This window comes from Vulpes lagopus, chromosome 3 (assembly GCF_018345385.1).
Source record: "Vulpes lagopus strain Blue_001 chromosome 3, ASM1834538v1, whole genome shotgun sequence".
Lineage (NCBI taxonomy): Eukaryota > Metazoa > Chordata > Mammalia > Carnivora > Canidae > Vulpes > Vulpes lagopus.
The window spans coordinates 13,514,653-13,536,552 of record NC_054826.1 but is presented as its reverse complement, the minus strand read 5'-3'; the positions used below and the strand labels follow the sequence as shown (position 1 = coordinate 13,536,552).

Genomic DNA, 21,900 nt, shown 5'->3' with positions numbered 1-21,900 from the left:
AAAGCAACATTTCCTGAGCAGAGCTCTCAGTGAAAGAATGAATCCTGGCTTACAGGTGACTCTTTCACCTCCTCCTCCTGACAGCAAAATACCACCTTTAGGTTCATTTACTGTAAGTCTTCCTTTTCTAGGTTCTTCCTAGAAGTGCAACATCCTGGTAATGTTAATCTACTGAACCCCAATATCTTTGTGTAAATGAATTCCTCACCATATGGGAAAAGGGGGATGCTGAAACTCTGAGCCAGGAGCATCAGGGGAGGAAAAACAAAAAACCAGAGCTTTCATCCTCTCCAATTTTGTTGTCTGTTCCTTCACTTGCACTAACGGATATAATTGTTAGAGCTGATGCATGTTCTTTTTGCAAGCTGAACTGGTAATGTAGCCACAGTCCACATTTTAAGTGATCTGACTATTCTGAAAAGAACTTAAATTGTATTTTCGTTGTGAAGAATTTGGCCAAATGTGCTAAAATATCCTCTACTCTATGCAGTGACAATACAAATAAAAAAAAAAAAGTAAAACAGCTTAGGCTTCCAATTGTGAAACATATTTCCCCACTGCATTGCTATTTTAGTCATGCGTATTTGAGTATATTGTCGCGGCTATTGCAAAATATCTTTCTAACTGAAATTACATCACTGTACATAATGGAAATTAAAAAACAAAGATTGTCTTTCAAAAGGTCAAAATGAAACCTACTGTTTGGAAAAAATCCTTTTTCATAGGTACTGTGGTCTTCCTTAAACATTTTCAGATCGCACCTGTTCAATACTATTTTTGCAATTAATAAATCCACACCTGCCAAAATGTGAAAAATCACAAGCATATGGATAATTACTTACAAGCAAACAGAAAGCACTTGAAATAGGAGATTCCCAAGTTTTTAAAATATTCTAATTTAGCACAACTAAAGCTATTTAAAAACCATAGGAATAAAAAATTTCAGAACAATTTTCCTATTTCAAGAAAAGGAAACTATTTTTTAGATTTCAGGGCATCTTTATTTAAATGTGTTTTGAAAGCCAACTGGTATTTCTTTAGCTAGCAAAAAGAATGGCTTTTAATAAGCCCTTCCTTTTGCAGTGCCACTGTCTGCCTGATTACGTTTTCCTAATAAAACTAATCTTATTAATATGTTGGCATGTGAACTCATTATTTTTCTGTTGTTAAAAGCCAACTTGTGGTTCGCTTTTACTCTTTCAAATACAATTAGCAAAGCTCTCCAGTGCCTGAAAGGGCCCTTTCATTTGGACAAATTATTCCCTGGCTGGCTTTAAAGAAAGGGGGTGAGGACAAAAAGGGGAGATGGCCGGGCAAAGGGGGGAGGGTCTCCTCTATTCTGATGCATCCTTGGCAGACACAAAAGCTCGCCTGTGCACAATCCCACCAGAAGTGGGGCAAACACGGCTTGCATCCATCAGCTGCATTTTTTTCTTTTACTGAAGGGCGAACTTTTAAAAATCTCGGTAAAAGTATAGAGTCCATTAAATGAAACTATGTTAAGACAAGAGGGAGTGAAGTGCCTGGCCAAGATTTTATTGATGACCTGATAACTTTTCAACTGATGTCACCTCCCACTCTGTTCCTGTGCAAAACCAGTGTCAAAATACAAGCTGGTTTAGACAGCTTTACTGCTAGGCCATCCCCTCATTGAAGGAAATGAGAGTGTTGTTTTTCAACATTTTGGACTTTCCAAAATGTAATGTGTGGCCTATCTAAACAATGATTTATTAAACCTGTCTCTGTTCAAATACCTTGGCTAGATAAATCGGCTGCTCCCCAGGCTCCCATTTCACTTTTGAGTGTCAGAGGGAAACGTGGGAGAGAGTCAGTGCCCAGATACACATCCCACCTCCCTAACAATACTGCTGTGCATCAAACACTGCCGGAATATTTGTTTAATTAGTTAAATTTTCAACTTTTAAATAAGGAGAAAAAACAAGCTATGGGTGGCCCGCTAACCTCAAACGAGCAAATATTCAAGGTTATAAAATCACCCCCTGCTCAGAATACCTGGTTAGAAATGAAAACAGCATTTACCAAATTCTACCCCAAGTCAAGAACAGAGGTGGCATTAAGAAGCTCGAAACTGAATTTGAAAGCTAAAGCACTAAGGATGCAGCATTATTTCATAAAAAATGGACTCTATACATCCTTTATAACTAGAACACCCTTTCTTAATAACAAAAAGCCATTTCTGAGGTTAACTGGAGAAATACTAAAAAACAGTTCTGGTCCATTCTTAAAAACTAGGCTCTAATTTTGCAAAAGTACACTTGCAGCTGTATCTTTGCTAATGCAAATTGAACACAAAACACTGCAGTTACTTACGTATGCAGAGAGGGGTTCTGTGAACACAAACACGTGCCATAGAATGGCAACCACTTCAAACCTGAAGAAAAGTTGGTCTCTTGTTTTTAAAAACTACAGTAATAAAAATTTCCAAGAGACTTTTCTGAGGTATTGTCGCAAGCAGCAGCATAGTGTATTGTAATAAAAGTCTCCTAAAAGGGGATTGTTTGGAAGGGGTGTGTGTGTGATGATTGTTACACTGTGATTTTTCAATAAGGGATATGTACCTTCCAACCCAGATACAGACAATGAAAGGCAGCCTCTAAATTAAGACTAAAGTCAGAAAAACACTTTCAATACATAATAACAGAAACCCGGGGATAGGAAAGCTCCTTGACACGGTAGCCCGAATCTCTGGTTTTACAATAGAGGAAGCCCCAAGAGGTAAAGGGACCTGGCCAACGGCTATCTCTGCCCAAGGCCACTGCCCTAGTCTGGTCAGGAAATCTGCCTTCTCTCCTACAGCTCTTTCCCAGCTGGATTGCATTTGGCTCTAGAATAATGCTGTCTGCAATACTGGAGATTACCAGGGGTTGGATCACATTCAGAGGAGACAGTCCCTGCTTTGGAAGGTAACTGAGCCCCACAATGGGGACATCTTAATATGTTTAATGTCTTTAAATGCTTTTTAACTCGTTTTCCAAAGTATTTTGTTTTACAATAAGAGAGTCCTAACAGATTCTAGAAAGGGTTTTAAATCCTTGCCACTGCATTGTAATAAATTACAAATAACCTACCAGGACGCAAACAGCCCCCGTTATTGTCATTTAAATATCCCATCTTTTAACCTTAAAAGTCCACTTGGCTTTTAAAACATCTACTTTAAAACCTAAACGTCTACTTTGGCCAAAGGATCCCTAGATGATGTTCCTGTATACATACAAAAGAATCATTTTCAAGTGAGGCTGGTATATAAGTTATATTAGAGGAGTTTAGCCCTAGACATAAAGTAAAAAAAAAAAAATTCATACACCAGTATAATAAACCTGTAAAAGAACAACCCTTTCCTTAGTATTACTGTTGATGTGTGTTGTTTGTCTATAGTTGTTTTTAAAGAATCATAGAAGGCACACATGTCTGTGAGGGTGAGGAAATGAGCACTAAGCTATTAAGTCAAGAAAAAATAGACACTAGAAGGGAAACTAGAACCAAACAGGAATTTCTAAAGGAGCTACAGCATTGGGGTCCAAAAGAAACATGATAGATCCCTCTCTCAAACACACACAACTCTCTTCCTTGCTTTAAATATAGCAAGATTACTCACCCACACCTGTCACTACCAAAAACAAACAAACAAACAAACACACAAAACAGGATGGCATCGCCATCTTTGAACATTTGCGTAGTCCTGAGATTCAACAATCCAAGGAGACTTCTGGAAAAACACAAAGTCCCTCCAAAATCCCTACCAAAAAAAAAAAAAAAAACCATTACAAGAATTTTTTAAGGTGCAAACTTCTAAGTGGAAAGAGTGCAGGAAGGAAAGAGTAGATGAGAAACATCAACAAAATTCTGAAAGCTGGAAAGGGGTGACTAACACAACAGACCCAAAAAACTAAAGCTGGAGTGTGCACAGGAACAGGGAGCTCCACTAGAAAACAAAGAATTCTTGTAAAGAGATTCTAGAACTGGAGACACTAGTTATCTCTGGAGGCAGGGATGCCATACAGCTGAAAATGGCAGGATTAGTTGAAAGTCTGTACAGATCACCTCAAGTCAGATGAACCCATCCCTCCCCCAGCCACCGCCAAACCTTACCCAGAGAAGAAATTATCCCTTTCTATCCAGGCAGAAAACAGGTTTATCGGCTGAAAGTGTTGACACACAAAAAAATATCTGAACAGGAAGATATCAGGCTGGAGTCCCAGTGACCATAAAACTGAAAGTGGGGTTCAAGTGAAAATTCTACAATCCTAGAGGTGAGGCTTCCCCACCATGGTCTCCCAGAATGTACAGAAGCCTTATGACTCTCAGGAAGGGATTTGGAGGAGAATTCTTTAGTTAACCCGATGAGCCTAAGAGAAACAACCTCCAGCTAATCATATTTGGGATAACCCTTTGAAAAAGCTAGCTCAATATCTTATCACCTTACAATAATATCTACCTCTAAACAAGTTCTCGGGACGCCTGGGTGGCTCAGCGGGTGAGCGTCTGCCTTTGGCCCAGGGCGTGATCCTGGAGACCCTGGATCGAGTCCCACATCGGGCTCCCTGCATGGAGCCTGCTTCTCCCTCTGCCTCTCTCTCTCTCTCTCTGTGTCTCTCATGAATAAATAAATAAAATCTTTAAAAAATAAAAAATAAACAAGTTCTCATGCACACAGAGCTTCTAGATAGCCTCTTTCATGGATCACCCTTAAATGTAAATAGCTAAGGATTACCAATAGTTTAAGAAAACCTTGTAATATGAAAGAGAAAGAAATCAAAAGTAATATTTTTAAAGGAATTTGAAATAAGTAATGAAGAAAGTAAAAGAAAACTTACAAAAAACAACTTGTTTCAACAAAAGATACCAGAATTACAAAAATCATCTGTTTTATGTTCCCTTAGAAAATATTCTACTTACTAAATGATGACAGTCTACCAATTATAAATGGATCCCAACTTCAGATAAGTTAAAATGTGAAATAAGTGTACTCTAGAACTGATGAAAGGGTATATACAGAAAGATAAGATATTAAATCCAGGAAACAATAGAAGAGTACTATTTTTTAGAAAGAGAGGTACTCAGATAATAAGAGAGAGCTCTTGGAAATTATAACTACGATAGCAAAATTTAAAAATTCAATGGGAAGTCTGGAAAATAAAGTTGAGGCAATCTCTCAGAAAGGAAAAGAAAAAGGCAGAGTTGAAAATGGCAGAAAAAATTGGAGAATCAACTGAAAAGAGCTGACATCCAACTTTAAAATTCTGGAAAGAGCAAACAAAGTGACGAGCACAAAGATTTTATAAGACCCACACCAAGACACATCATTGTGAAACAGCAGAGCACCAGTGAGCCAATTGTCTGCCTGTGGCCTCCAATTCATTTCCCCTCCCTACATCTGCTTTGCTCTGCTCTATATCATAGGAGGATAATCCTTCCAGGCTGCATAGCCCTGTCAGCTGACTTCTGGTTGGTTCAGCCAACAGGAAGTACTGGTGGAAAAGTCAGGAAGAAGGGAAAAGCCAGGATATTTCTTCCTCTCTCCCATCTCGCCTTAGGTAGCAACCATCTCTGGCAAAGGATGTATTTCTTCCATGCTTCTAGCTCCTGTGACCAGCCCTAACTCTTTGGCCCCTCTTTGGTATAACTATTTCTCTCCTGGTCTTGCTAGCTCTGGAAGTAGTAATAGCTCTTGCTGTTGCAGTTTCTGGTTTGCCTTACTATTCCACTTGGCATTTCAGCTTTTCCTACACCTTAAATTTAGCTTCTCCTATTAAACTCCTTCTGTTGAATTACCTAGTTTTTCTTGACCAGACCCTGATTAAACAATCGACAACAACTAAAGGCTTCTAGAGGTAGAGGGGGGAAAAAGTGACATGAAAAGGATAAATAATCAGAATGGTAACACCAAAAGCTCCAAAACAATAGAGCAATGATATCAAAATTTGAGGGAAAATTAATCTTCAAACGAAAATTTTATACCCAGCTAAATAATTGATTATATAAAACAATAAAACAAAATGTTTTCTGATATTCAAAGTCTCAAAAGATTTCCACTCATACCACCTTCTCCCTCAAAACTAGAATAAAATTCAACTAAGAAGATTTGACATCCAAGAAAAAGGAGAACAAATACAGGAAAAAACTGAAGGACATTTCCAGTTTGATAGTAAAGGAAGCAATTACTCTAAACTGGAGCAGAAAAACAAGGAACTGAAAAAGAAAAATCAATACCATCCTTATAGGGAATGAGAATGAAATAGTGAGAACTACATGGAAGCAAATAGAAAAACAAGAAAATTATTAACTTCAGAGGAAAAGGGCTATACAGGAAAGGAAATGTAATCAATCCTAAAACACCACATGGTTCTGCTACCTGGTTCAATATTATACAGTCATAATAATAACTTTGAATATGGGTGGTAGCTTTCCTTCAATTTTTTTTTAAGAATGTACCTTTAACTAAAAACTATGTTATAAAATACTGGAAGAGGAAGGATGGAAGGAAAATTAGTATTTGTAGAAAAAGTGTGTAAATTTCTTTCCATTTTAGAAAATAATGAGATATCAAATTTTTCATATCAAAAACAGCAGTATAAATAAGCTATTTTAAAAATATAGAGGGAAACAGCAGAAGAAGCCAATAAAAACATTAAGGATTATTGCCTCTAAGGGATGGGAGTCAGGAGTAGAGAAGAACAGGACACTGCTGTTTGTCCATAACTCTTACAGTACCATAAATTTATTTTTAATTCAGTCAGGTTCTTTTTTCATTTGTTGTATTCAATCTAGAAAGCCCTGTATTACTTTGGTTTCAACAACAACAACATCAGGGGAAGAAGGTGAGCTTCACCCAAAGGCAGAGCCAACTGTTCATGAGGCCAGCCAGTGAATGGGCCACAGAAGTGCCAAACACAATAGGGAGAATGGGGCAAGGCCAAGAGTGGGATTTACACGACTGAAAAGTCAGACAGGCTGCCAGAGGGGAAAAGATGTCTCCAGCCCTGGCTCAGTCTAAATTGAGAAATAGTAGCAAGGACAAATTTAAGTCTACCTCTTAAAGTCATAATGTGAAAACACTAGGAACTAGAAAGACTAGACTGACTCTCTAGTCCAAAATGAAGGAAGGAAGGAATGACCTAGTATCTCTTTCATCTCAGCAATAAACTAATGGTTTTAGAAGTTAAAATTAGGAAATACTCAAACATTTAGGTGTTTCTTCATTTTCTTCCAGGGGAGTGATTTTTCAATGCAGCTGCACATGCACAATGTTATGCCCTACCCATGAGAATACACAGGGCTTCCGACAATAACTGGGCAAATGGAATGCTGACTAGCCATCGTCTAGTTCAATGACTCTTACTTTTTTGTGACACTGACCCCATTAAGAATCAGGTGAAGGGTCCTGGCCCCTCTCTCCAGAAACATACACCTACTCCCTAGTACTTCCTTCCTTTTCCTACACCCTGCACCCTATTCCCTAGATCATCACCTAAAAATACTAAGACCATGGATATTTTCATATATACACCACACAGGGTCTGCTACAAGATAAACTGTCCACACCTCTGTGAGTACTGTCAGTGTACCAGAATGCTTTACGTTGTGGTGCATAATGTTTTATATCCATGCTAGCATAGAGATGCAGCTCTGGTGGGCTTCCAGAGCTCATGGCCATGGATATACCTGCTTCAGTATTTTTAGGTAAAGAGGACCTCATCCCAGGTAGGACCACTGCAGGGTCACAGATCAAGCTCACAACCATGCTATCCGGAGAACTCAGTAAACAGCATCTCATGATCTAGAAAATAATGATTTACACTGCAGAAGAAAACAAGGAAAACAGGTTGCTACAGATGAAGAGACAGACAACTAGCCAGATTTTGTCAAGCGTGTAAAAGAGTAAAGAGAAATTGATATCTTAAAAGAGCGTATTTGGGCAGGCAGGGTGCAGGAAAAGGAAGGAAGTACTTCAGCCTGTGTTGCCTGCCAGGCTCACTTGTAGGACCCGAGACACTTAATCTTCAGGTCATGGGTTCACCTCCATGTTGGGCACGTTGTTAATAAAAGGGTCAGACTGATGTAGTGGAAAAAGAAAGTCATTGAAGCAGGAGTCAGGGGATGCAACTAATCTTGGCTTGGCTACCACACAGTGCATTCTAAAACCAAATGCCAGGGCTCTAGAATTGGAACCACTCACACGGCAAAGGCCAAACACCCATTAAGATACCCTTGAGTGAGATCCACTGCCCATGTGGCTCCACCAGAAAAGGCCAAGCAGGCACTTTCCAAATACTTGTCTGAGCCACGGTGGGAGCCCCTCTGATACTTGAGGGCCTCTCCAGTGGAGTCTTACTTCTAACTTTAGGTTTCTGATGATTCTCAGAGAATCTTCAGAATCCCCATTATGAAAACCCATTACTATCCCCCAATACCATCTCCCACAGCGTAAGTGAAACTGACTCCTCACTTTGTGGACTGACAAGGTCTGGTACAGGATTCCATCACCACCCAACATTGTTACATTGAGTGAAGCGTACTAGTTACGTCTGGAAAGGCCACCTCACCTGCCTGGGCCTCAGTTTCTACCTTTCCATCACTGTGATGAGAGTAGGTCGGATTTGATGTTCTCTGGTTTAATGATAACTAAAATCATAAGCATGAAAATAAAAGTTTACATTTATTGGCTGCTTCCTTTGTACCAAGCACAGAACAAAGGGAGGCAAGAATGAACAGAAATAGTTCCTCCTCTCACAAGGGTTACAGTCTGGAAGAAGAGGCCAGATTTAATTAGAAAAGCCCACACATAGCTAGAGGCTATGATGGAAAGGATCAGAGTGCCTTAACATAGTGTGGAGTGTCAGGGAAGACATGTCCTGAGAAGGTGGTGTCTGAGTCGAGATCTAAAGGGTAAATAGGAGTAGTAGGGACCACAGACGTGCAGAAGCATCATATACACTGGTATGGAGTATAAGAAACGAAAGTAAGAGAAATAATAGCTATTGTCCATTAAATATTTACTAAGCACCTGGCATTGTGTTAAATATTATTTATATACAATTCTTTAGTTCTCTCAACAGCCTTGTCAGTTAAAAATTATTATCCTCATTTTATATATAGTCAGTAAACTAAGGCACAGAGTTTCAGAAATGTGCCCAAGATAAGAACAGTAAGAGGCAGAGGCAGGTCTATGAAACCCCAAGGCCACATATTTTAACGATCAAGCTGCACTGTCTCCAGTAATGGCCCCTGGGCTCTACTAAAACATGATGTATCAGAATGGAATAGGTCTCCATTAGGTTCACTAGTAAAAAAACAAATGTACTTTAAAAATATTTGTCAGTTAAGTGGCTGACTTGATTTTGGCCTAGGTCATGATCTCAGGGTGCTGAGATTGAGCCCCATTTCATGGGGCTCTGTGCTCAGCGGGGAATATGCTTGATATTCTCTCCCTCTTCTTCTCCCTCTGCCCCTCCCTCCACCTGCACGTGTTCTCTCTCTCTCTCCAAAATAAATAAATATTTTAATATATATATTTTATATTTTTATGTTACCTGTAAGAATGGTGAAAACATCATCCTAAAGACACATGTACTAAGAACTAGACCATTACAGTACATGCAACAGATACAGCCCTAATGATAGCCCTGCCCTAAGTAGTCTGATTTTCTATCACACCACACACATGCACCCACCAAACTACCCACCACAGATCAGGAAAACAGGAGTAGATATTTGACCCAGAGATGCTAATGTACAGGTTGCCAATAAATAGCCTCTGAGATGATGCAGCTGAAGAAGCTGTACCTAGGCAAACATGCATAGGTTCAACCATAATCTTACTCCCCACAATAAGACCTGGGAAATAGAGAAGCTCAAAGTCTTGAAGTTTACAGAGACCAGAGTTATGCCTGGAGTGCAGACATTGTTAACATTAGAAAAATCTAGTAATGAAAATGATGTTTAAAAAATACAAACTTCCAGTTATATGATAAATAAGTTCTGAAAATCTAATGTACAGTATGATAACTATAGTTAATACGATATTGTATATTTGAAAGGTGCCAAGATAGTAGATTATAAAACTTCTCATCACAAGAAAAAAATTTTTTGTAACTATGCAAGGTGATGGAGGTTAACTAAACTTACTGTGGTAAGCATTGTGCCATATATACATATATAAAATATTAATTTATATGATATATGTCAATTTTATCTCAACAAAACTGGAAGAGAGAAAAATCTAGTAGTGCGACTTAGCACATTATAACAGAATTAAGAAAAAAATCATCTGATTATTTCAGCAGATATAGAAAAGGCATTTAATGAATTTCAAACACCCCAACCTACACAGATGATAAAATTGCATAGAACTTAATATGCACACTCTATGCACACACACACACACACACAGGTCAGTGCACTGTATCAGTATCAATATCTGTATTGTGATCATATACATAATTTTCCAAAGTGTTACCGATGGGGAAAATTGGGCAATATATACAACCAATCTCTCTGTACTGCATCTTAAAACTGCAAGTATCTCAATTTTAAAAATTCAGTTTTAAAAAGAGAGGCCAAGAGGTAGAGATGGGGGAAAAAAGGGTGGGATAAAGGAAAAGAAAATCAATTTTATGGAAACAAAATTGCATTAATCCATCAAAATTTGAAATCAAAATCTTTGAATTCAAAATTTTGAAATCGGGATCCCTGGGTGGCGCAGCGGTTTGGCGCCTGCCTTTGGCCCAGGGCGCGATCCTGGAGACCCGGGATCCAATCCCACATCGGGCTCCCCGTGCATGGAGCCTGCTTCTCCCTCTGCCTATGTCTCTGCCTCTCTCTCTCTCTGTGACTATCATAAATAAAAAAATAAATTAAAAAAATATTTAAAAAAAAAAAATTTTGAAATCAAAATTTGAAATCAAAATTACTATTCTACCTAACTCAGGGAAACGAACTAGGGGTGGTGGAAGGGGGGAGGAGGGCGGGGGTTGGAGGGGAATGGGTGACGGGCACTGAGGTGGACACTTGACGGGATGAGCACTGGGTGTTTTTCTGTATGTTGGTAAATTGAACACCAATAAAAATTAATTAAAAAAAAAAAAAGAAATGGCAAGCCTGAAACTGTAAAATGAACGTTTCATACTCTGTTACACAAAAAAAAAAAAAAAAAAAAAATTACTATTCTAATAATAATTTCATTTAAAAAATCAGAGCCACTCAACCTCTCAATGTTTCAGTATAGACTTACAAAAGTTTAAAGTTTCAAATTTTTGCATTTTGAGACGATCAGAACCTTTTAAAGGCTGCTGCCAACATGCTAAATATGATGAGTGCAGTACAACACATATGACATAGTGTCAGGGATATATTACAATTCACAGTGCCTATGATAAAAACCTGTGTCCAAAGTCTTTCCCTAAATTACACTATATAAACTTCAATACTTGTTGTGCTATTTTTGTTTCAGTTATTCTAATAAAAGATGCAATTGTGCCAAACAAAACAAAACTTCACCAACAAAGAATAGAAGGGAACTTCCATAATCTAACAAGGACTCTCCCCAAAATTCCACACTAAACATTATGCTAAAATGATGGTATAAATAGATATGAGATGTTATGTGTTCTTCATATTAAAGTTAAAAACAAGGCAAGGTTGCCCACTATCACTGCTTATATTTAATACTGTACTGGGATCCTAGCCAGTGCCATTAAAAGTTTTAATTTAATTAGTTATACTTAATTTAATGAAGTATACTTTTAATTAAGCATACCTAGGAAAAGAATTAAAAAGAAACAAAACTGCCACTATTCACAAGTCATGTGATCGTTTAGAAAATGAGTGGTAAACTTTAGAACTCATAAGGGAGTCCACCAAAGTTGCTGGATTTGAAATCAGTAGCAGAGGCTGAAAAGCCCATGATGAGTGTCATGAACTGAAGTTCTAAATAAGTAGATAAGAAAACCCGTTAGTATAAAGAAGAGAAGAAAAGACCTTTACAAAAGAGCTGAGTCCCAGAATGAAGACCACCAAGCCTTGCGAGCTGTGTTAAGCATCTCCTGCTGCGTTAGATCAAGGTCTAGCACCTATGATTCCCAGCTACAGCAGCTCCTGGGTCTTTGACTCCCCTATCTCCCTCTTCCACAATACTCACCACAACCTCCTGTCTAAACTAACCCAATGAACATCTGCAACTAGCGCTCAAAAGAACCCAACCAGAACACACATAACTTATGCTGGGGCACCTGGGTGGTTCAGTCAGTTAAGCATCTGACTCTTGATTTCAGCTCAGGTCATGATCTCAGGATTATGAGATCCAGCCCCTTGCCAGGCCTCTGTGCTGAGCAGGGAGTCTGCTTTAGAGTCTCAATCTCTCCCTCCTCCTCCGTCCCTCCCGACCCCTGCTTGCTCTCAGGCACTCTCTCTAAAAATAAATAAATCTTAAAAAAAAAAAAACATAAAATATGAAAAGTAGATGCATGTTTAAAATTGGCATAAATTCTTATAAGATCTAATTTCTACCTAAAATTATAATTCTTATTTACTTATAAAGTCATTTTTAATGATCCCATCATCAGAGAGAAACAATATTGTAATCAACTACACCTAATCTCTAAAGCACTTGGCTTGGAATATATTATGGATCTTTTCAGTAGGTACAGAGGAACATACTTCTTTTGTCCAAGAAACATCATTATGTGGAACAGCCTCTATTTTAATACTTGAACTTCAACAGCCTCAGGTAGGAGGCCAAACAAAAATGTTCAGTGCTTTTATGTTCTTTCCTATTCCTGAGGCAAAGGACTTGGATGATGACAATACTATCATAGGTTTCCTCAAACTTGGCTCTATTGCCGAAGCTCTACTTCTTTCATGATTCAGAACCCACTGTCCAATATGGTAGCCACTAGTCACATATGGCTACTGAGCATTTGAACAGAATTAGATATGTTGTAAGGCTAAAATACACACTGGATTTCAAAGACTTTACATAATAAAAAGAATTTATAATCTCCTCCATAGTTTTTACGTTGATTAATGTTGAAAGAACATTATATATTTAAATTTATATTTAAATAAAATGTGTTATTCAAATTAATTAATTTCACCTGGTTATTTTAACTTTTTAAAAATGTAACTACTAGAAATTTTATTTTATTTTTTTATTTATTTAGGATAGTCACAGAGAGAGAGAGAGAGAGAGAGAGAGGCAGAGACACAGGCAGAGGGAGAAGCAGGCTCCATGCACCGGGAGCCCGACATGGGATTCGATCCCGGGTCTCCAGGATTGCGCCCTGGGCCAAAGGCAGGCGCCAAACCGCTGCGCCACCCAGGGATCCCCCTAGAAATTTTAAATTACATCTGTGGCATATATCTATGTAACAAATATATATATAACATATATACATACACACACACACACTGGGCAGTACTGATTTAGAAAGTCAAAAGGTATTTTAAATGATATGTGTATTACACCTAACATTTAAGACATGAATAAATAGGCTTTTAAGACCCTTTATATTTCTTTTGATAGCAAATTCTTATAAAGACAGGTGTAATATAACAATAGTATAAAAGAGGCATCCTTTATTGAGCTCCAACTTTTTGATGGAGCTAACACTAAATGCTTCAGATAGAATTATCAGTAATCCTCCCTACAGGGAGGAGTAGTTTGGACCAGGGAGATTGTGTAATTTGCCCTAGATCACACAGCTAAGTGTTAGATTCAGCCTCTGAATGTAGGTCTGTCTGAGGCCAATGTCTGTAGCCAGTAATACTTCAAATAAAGAAATTGAGAGAGGTCCTGTTTGGAAGTGCCCAAGTGAAACTGGTCATACGAAAATGGCCATTATCCACTTTAGGCAAGAACTATCCAAAGTGATCTACCTATTGCTGAGAAGGTGTTCCTTTTCTGCTTTAGACACTGAGGAGTTAACAGTTTTGAAAATCAGCACACCAACCCAACCAGTCTGAGGAGTCCACTGCTCATCCTTCTCTGAGAAAAAATCTATAGGAGTAATGCAGAGTTTTGAGGAGCCACATAGCAAAGTGTGCCAGAGGCCTCAAAACAATGGTGCCAACCCTGGTATGGTCAGCTGTCTTTGGGGCCACCTCTTAGATGAGTTCCTTTGCTTGGTCCATAGTGTGTCCAAAGAATGCATCAGTAACAACAGCACTCATGGAGTGGGATGATCTGGAATACCTGAGAGACATTACACTGCCATAAGAGAGAAAAGCAGACCCGCCAAAAAGATTGCCAGAAGGGACTTCTAAAACTCAAATGATCTCTGCCATCAAGCTTTGGAAAAATTAAGCATGCAAAACTTTGGCACTCCATCATCCATCTTGTCCCCCAACACGCTCACAGCCAAATAGGCGATGGAAGTCTACGGACATCTGCTCAGCATTACCACAAGTACCCACAAAGAGCAATTTTCCCTACTGCAGCAGTTGAAAAAGTGGGGTGGGGGTGACTGGGGGTGTGGGTACAGGCCAGAAAAAAAAACACACAGAAAGCTCAGTGACATTCAGACACGAACCTAGGAAGTCTTGAATGGTTCAGAGTGGGACACTGTCACCTCTGATTTAATTAGAAGACTGTTTTCGGGATGCTGAAGGTCCAGGCCCATAATCAAGCACTTACATAATCCTCCTCATTGAGTCCTTGTTTCTCAACAGAACTTTTCACCTCCATGGAAAACTTCTCAAACTCAGGCTTCACTGTCCTCAGTAGAGTGATTGTTTGGAGGGACGAGTATGCTTGCTTAGCTTCAAAGTCATGTTTGTCTCCTCTCTTCCACGAGCCATCTCCTACAGAGAAATAAAAATATTTATAATTCCAAGGCAGTCACCATAAAGGGACCATTCTCCCTCTTCGACTGCAGTGTGTCACTGCATGTTACTTTGGCAGCTGGGGCAAGCGGTATTGTCATTGTTTTGCACTTGGATATAACCTGACAATGCCAAGATCCTCAAAGGAGAAGGCCTTGTGAACACGTGTTCTTTTGAAATGTGAGAGAGAAAGAAAAGCACGCTAGAGGTAACTGCTTTATAATAACCACGTAACTGTCATTTTCAGCCTCTGAGAACTGCAGCACTGCAGAAATAAGAAGAAAGTTTTTACTCCTTTCCATTCACATTTTTTTTTAAAAATACCTACTATCAACTGTGGAGGTCAACTGAGTTGTTACGCTGGTACAATAAACCTGATGTTATGTGGATGTGGAATGACAGGAATGCCACGTATGACAACGGATATGCACAAGTATGATAAAGTTGGCGCTAGTCATAGAAAAAAGTTTGAGATTATTGATATTTTTTGAAATATTTCTGGAATCTCTTCAGAATGAAAGTAACTTAGGTGAACATGAGGACTTATCTCTCTCCAGTGCTGGCAACGTCATATAAAAATTATTTATTGGGCCATATCCATCAGTGCATCGATGGTGATAAAATAAAAATTGCTAACATTCATTGAGCGCTATTATAATAACAAAGCTCTATTTATTGAACACTGTATATGTATAAACTCATTTAATCTTCACAAGAGTCTATGTTGGCAAATTGAATTTAAATAAAATATTTTTATGTATATTTTTTTAAAACTCTTCACAAGACTCTGTGGTTCCGGTACATTATCCCCTTTTACAGTTGGGGAAATAGAGGCATTGAGAAACTGAGTGCCCTTGCCTCACAGTGCTCCCGTTCACAAAAGCAAAGGCAAATGATGTGCATAAGATATATTACTCTTCTCTTTATGATTTCATTTTTGAGGGCACACGTGGCCTGCAGGACCCCAAAACGAAATGTTTGGCAATGAACTGTTGTTTCTATCAATTATCATTATGATCCCTACAGATCTCTGGAATCACCTCTAAGAATTCAACCTGCTGGAGTCCAACATCAGAGTCATTTGTGCGCACCGAGCCCTAGTCCACGGCCGGACACCTGGAGCCCAGCGGCTGAATAGTGAGGATGCTTGGGCTCCAGGGCATCCCTCTCCTCTTCCAGACAGAGCTTGGTGAAGAACTCCTATCAGTGCTTAAATCAGACAAATATCAGTGAACTACGTATGCCCCGCAAGGTTCTGTGATGGGCACCACGGTAGGCATTACGAATGTCTGGAACAGCCTCTGCCAGCCTCAAAAAAGGGATTCAGAGCCACCATATAAATAGCTGAAGTTATGACAGGGTAACAGCTAGGTCACTCTGGGCAGGAGGCGCCAAAGAGTACAAAGAAGCAAGCAGAAGGTGTAGGAAAAGGCAAGGGAAGGAAGGAGGAAGCAGCATCCCGGGTCCTAAATGTATGAACAGGATTTTAATAGAAGGACAGCAAGACGTAAAGGGGTGCTTGGCAGAGCCATGGCACAGGCAAAGGTGCAAATGTATACGACACCCAGTAGGCAGCTGGGAGCCCCAGTCCACAGCTCGAGAAGGGGCAGAGGCAAAAGCTTGTGTGTGGTGTTGTCTAATGATAATCCTCATAAGAGCAACCATTTACTAATTGTTTCTATGTGCCAGGGAGCTGTTAAAAGATAAATAAGACAGAGCTGAGGACAGAATTCATTAAAGACTAGATCCATTCTAAATTTCAGGCCACTAAACCAAACTTGACAAAGTCCTCCTCCGTATGAAACCTCCCAAACACCAAGGAGGTGACCGCATGCAGGGCAGGCAGCGGTGCCTGTAGTGACCTCACTGCAGGTCCTGCCCCGAGCCAGGGGACAGCCAGCTGGGTGCTCGAAACACAGACAACGTGGCCTTTGTTGAGGAGCCAAATCCATTCACCAGGAAGACACCCCCCCCCCAATTCTAAGAATGTCCAGAACATCTTCATCCCAAGGAGGAACCCATTTCTTTTAAGCATGCAATCAAAGTTTATTGATTCTTTATCATTGATTTGAAATATCAAGACAACGGGAGTGAGCTCTGCAGGCCAAGAGGGTCAGAGTTTCTTAGCTCTGGGAAAGAGTACTCTCCAGGTGCCTAAGAAAGAAAATACTTAACCCTACAGGGGCAGAATTAGAAAACACACACAAAACTGGAAACAGCAAGTATCGCACTTACTGAAATAGGAAAACACTTTTTTTCTGAAAGAAAAAAAATACGATACAATACATCTGTCTATCGCAATCTAAAGGGTAATAACTTTGGAGTTTTGTCTCCTAGGAAAAAAAAGGAAAACAGTAATGCTTAATAAATCTAATCCAAATTAAATACTTATCTAGTCACCACCATAATCAATCCCGTGACTGCCTGAGTTTGTGGGTGCTCCTTATTGTAATGTGTCAGTAACGCTGCCCACACCCAGGCTGTTGAACACTGGAAAAGCAGAGTTGGCTTGGCATGATGCCCCATCAGTAGGGACAAATTTAATTCAGTAGACAACTGGGTGCCTCTGGAGATTTATGAGTGTAACAGAAGAATGACATGATCAGAATCACGCCTTGGGAAATAGCAATGGATTCGCATGGGGAGACATGGAGGGTTCACAGCCACAGCCGTCCCGGCAAGAGGTTACGGGAGGCTATGCGAGGAAGTCACACTCCAAAAAGCCAAACGTGCTTTTCTGCGTAGTTAGAATCACGAGCAAGTGTTCTTTTGCTCTTTCTTTCTTTCTTTCTTTCTTTTTTTTTTTTTTTTTGCATATGTGGGTGTGTGAATCTAGTGAATTTTCAATATTTACTGCTTTTAGAATCATAAGAAGAGGGAGAGCCCTTGAGAATGAAAGGAGAGGACAGTGCGAAGGAATCTCAAGACTCTACCAGAGTGAGGGAGTGAGGGACACCGGGAAGGGAGGCACATCGCTGGTGACGCCAGTGAGGAAAGCAAAAGGGGTTGTAATTAGAGGAAAGGGCAGAGCCAGATGGAGGAGGAGGGAAGTGATGTGGAAATGGTAATGATTTCAGTTAGGGTCACGGTCAATCCAAGGTGACCAACTCCAGAATGCCCAAGTGACAACACTAGGCTGGAGCTGGAAATAGTGGTGTGAAGCCAGAAAGAGGAGTGAGTGCTAGAGAGAGAGCTGGATGTCATTTCCAGATGGCCTCGAGTTAGACCAGGGCCTGACTGCACTGGATAAGAAAGAGAAGGGGGAAGGGCCAGGCACAGACACTTTGGGGATGGTGTTCCTAGTGGGCAGGAGGAGTATGAGGAGACAGAGAGGAGCTGATGTGGAACCAAAGAATGCTGGGCCCACCAACACTAAGAAAACCTGGGTCTCCAGAAAGAAACTGGTGGAAACAATATGGAATGCTCTAGAGCTGTGCTGCCTAAGAGAGTAGCCACCAGCCACATGTGTGACTATTTAGATTTAAATTTATTAAAGTTAAGTACAATTTAGAATTCGGTTTCCCAGTCTCACGTGCCACACGTTGGGTGCTCGGTAGCCACATGGGGCTGGTAGCCACCACCCTGGGCAGCACAGAACACAGTCAGCATCACAGAAAGGCCCATTGGACAGCACTGCTTTAGAGGCACAGAGAAGGCCGTCGGTGACCTTGATGATAACACTTGCAGAGTGGCGAGCACTAACGTCATATTCTTCCAGTGGTCCTGAGCATGAGATTAAGAAGAGGAAAAAGAAGTCTACTGAGTGAAAAGTAGGGAAGGTGCCTCTTTGCAGTTGTTTCAGAAACAAGGAAAGTGAATTTGCTTTGTTTTGTATTAAACATCATGGAGCCCCAAACTTGTGTGTAGAGTAAGAGCACAGAATATTTGTGAAAGAGATAACCTGCTCGTCACCAAGCCCTGTACTCAGCAATCTCGTGGCCACGGAGCTGGCGCTGGCAAGGGGTACCCACACCGGGATAACTAGCCGAGACAACACAGAAGATGTCCAAGAAATGAATGCCTGGAGCTCACCTGGGCTGGCTGTGTAGCATTATGGCTCTTGACCTCGGCTCACCCCACCCTCTCCAAATGTCCAGGTGTTACATGCTTGCCACGAACTAGGCTGGTCCAGTTGCTCCCAACAGTAATAACAGCACCACTTAGTGGGTGATGCCATTGTGAATGGCATTGGCTGTAGCATTTCATTCTTTAATCCTTTTAAAAACTCCATGAGGAAGATGTAAATATAACTGCCACCATATAGATGAGGAAACTGAGGCTCAAGGAAATTGATGTGCCCCAAGTCCCTTAGCTAATAAACAGAAGCAGGATTCAAATGCAAGCCAGACTCCAAACACTGCTGCCATGCCATCCCTGCTCCATATTCATCTCACGAGACTTTGAGGTGTCCCAAGCTTTAAAAATGAACATACGATGGGATGACAAAATGTTAAAAAAAACAAAAGTAACACAGAAAGTAAGATCAAAAGAGGAAGTGTCTAAATGTGGTTTAACAACTGTTACATGTAAATAAACCCTCCTGTGCTTGCATGGGTAAAAAAAAAAATTTTTTTTAATTTTTAAAAAAACTGTTACAGTTCAAAGATTGTGTGAGAATTCTTTTTCTTTTCACATCATCCCAAACTGACTTTAATGTGCATATGTATTACTTTTATAGTAAAACATAATCTAATCTCTCCTCAATTTTTCTCTTTCCACTTTTAGCAAGTCAAATAATTGATGTGCATCCCCTAACTCTACTATACTTCCATGTTCACCTTAATTAGTGCCCTCTGAGTTATTAGGAAGTCAAGAAAGCTCTACAATAATCTTAACAGCCCTGGACAGGATCACCCAAATAACTTGCCACCTAACTTACATCCAAAGACGATAATGCCAGTGAATAAGAATGCTGATAGGTGCTATTTAGAACTCTACAGGGCAATATAATATCATCTTCTCTCTAGATTTTTTAAAAAGATATATTGATTTATTGATTTACAAGAGAGAGCATGTGTGTGAGCAGGGGGAAGGGGCAGAGAGAGAATCTCAAGCAGACCCCATGCTGAGCAGAGAGCCTGACAGAAGACTTAATCCCTGAACCCTGAGATCATGACCTGAGCTGAAATCAAGCATCAGATGTTTAACCAACTGAGGGAGGCACCCAGACACCACTTCTCTAGATTTTTTTAAACCTATCCTGTCAGTCTTATTTTCCATCATTTGAAATCCTCCATAATATATTCTGAATTCCTATAACCATAATTTGAGCAGATCTGAGAATTTTTTTGAGTTCTCATCAAGAACAAACAATCCAGTAATTAGTAAATATGGACACTATCAATATGGGGTTCTTTTAAGATCTAATAGCAAGTAAGTATTAATTAAAATACAGCCTTTTTCTAGAACTGGTGTAGAGTTTGGTGTGAGGAAGCACAGGTAGAAAAGGATGTTGAAGAACTTTTCATGAACATGTATCTGATTCTTAGGGCACAATGGGGAGCCTAGGTGGCTCAGTCGGTTAAGGTTACAATTCTTGGTCTTGGCTCAAGTTATGATCTCATGGGTCGTGGAATGAAGCACCCCATGGGGCTCCACGCTCAGCAGGGAGTCTTCTTGAAGATTCTCTCCCTCTGCCCCTCCCCCACTCTTGCACATGTGTGTGCCTGGACTCACACACTCTCTGTCTCAAATAAATAAATCCTTAAAAAAAAAAATCTCAGAGAAGATCCCTTACTGATGATAGGCACTAGAACCTTGATCTAGGTCTCTCTGCCTGCCAGAAGATTCTGTTTACTGCTTCTGCCCTAGGGAGGAACAGGGCTTCAGGGTTTGTGGCAAGAATAGACATTTGCCTCCCTATACCCATTCTTGCTTCTTCCTTAGTAACAGATTCCTAAATTGCTTTGGGGTGACACTGAGTCTAGCTGAAAATACACATTTCCTGGCATCTCTCACAACTAGGAGTAGCAAAGTAAGTAGAAGTTAGTGAGAGGGGCTTCCAGAGAGACCTTCAAACAGAAGTGAGTCAACTGAGATGGTGAGATGGTCTCTGTTTGCCCGTCATCTTTCCCTCTTCGTCTTGCCTAGAATGAAGACACCATCCCTGGAGTCCTAGCCACCGTCTTATGATTTTGAGGATGGACACTGTTCACTAAGATTAAGGGAGCCAAAATACAGAAGAAGCTTGGATCCCTGATGACATGGAACCACCACCTCTACACCGGGCTGCCCACCTCTGGACTTCTTACAGGTGAGAGGATAAACCTCTACATTTGTTTAAATCACTATAGGCCGAAGTCTTGGTTATTTGTATGCAAATGTAGTTCCTAATGCACCTACAACCATTTTTAAACCGTATTAGATAAAAGTTGGCCAATCTTTTAACAGACTATATGGCCTAAACTTATCTATAAAACTATACCAAGAGGGGTGCTTGGGTTGGTTAAGTGTCTGCCTTTGGCTCAGGTCATAATCTCAGGGTCCTGGGATCAAGCCCCACCTGGGGCTCCCTGCTCAGGTGGGAGTCTCCCTCTCCCTCTCTCGCTGCCCCCCACCTCACTCACTTTCTCTGTCTCTCACTCTCTCAAATAAATAAATAAAATGTTTTTAAAAATAAACTACACCAAGAAAAATGTATAAATTTACCATTTTTTAAAAACTATATATAATCATCAAAGTAAACTGAGACTACTAATATAGCTAACATTTATTAAACACTCACTATGTTTCAAGGTGTTTGCTATGTATCTCACATACATTACCTCATCTATTACTCAGCTTGATGCCATGAGGTAAGTACTATTATTACCGTTAGAAGAAACTGAGGCCGGCAGGGGAGGGCAGGGTTACCTTAATTTGCCAGACTGATACCAGAGCCCAAAGCCTAAGCAACCATTACATAAAAGATAAAAATGAAAAGAGGTCTAATCAGAAACTCCAAGGATACTCTGAAAGTTGTATGGAGCACGGTGTATAAACTCTACGCAGTTTAAGTTTCAAGAAGCAGAAAAACTGAACACAAGGAAAAATGCATTTTAAAAAGTTGTCCCCAAATCACCA

The 21,900-nt window shown here is 40.0% G+C and overlaps 1 protein-coding gene across 2 annotated transcripts in view; it reads right to left on the bottom strand.

The window, feature by feature from the left end:
* NPR3 (natriuretic peptide receptor 3) overlaps positions 1-21,900 on the bottom strand; it is a 72,086-nt gene that overhangs the window by 34,824 nt on the left and 15,362 nt on the right. For both annotated transcript variants that reach the window (XM_041748619.1, XM_041748620.1), the window contains exon 3: positions 14,651-14,817. In XM_041748619.1, coding sequence (XP_041604553.1) covers positions 14,651-14,817 — 167 coding nt within the window. The remainder of the gene's footprint in view (positions 1-14,650; positions 14,818-21,900) is intronic.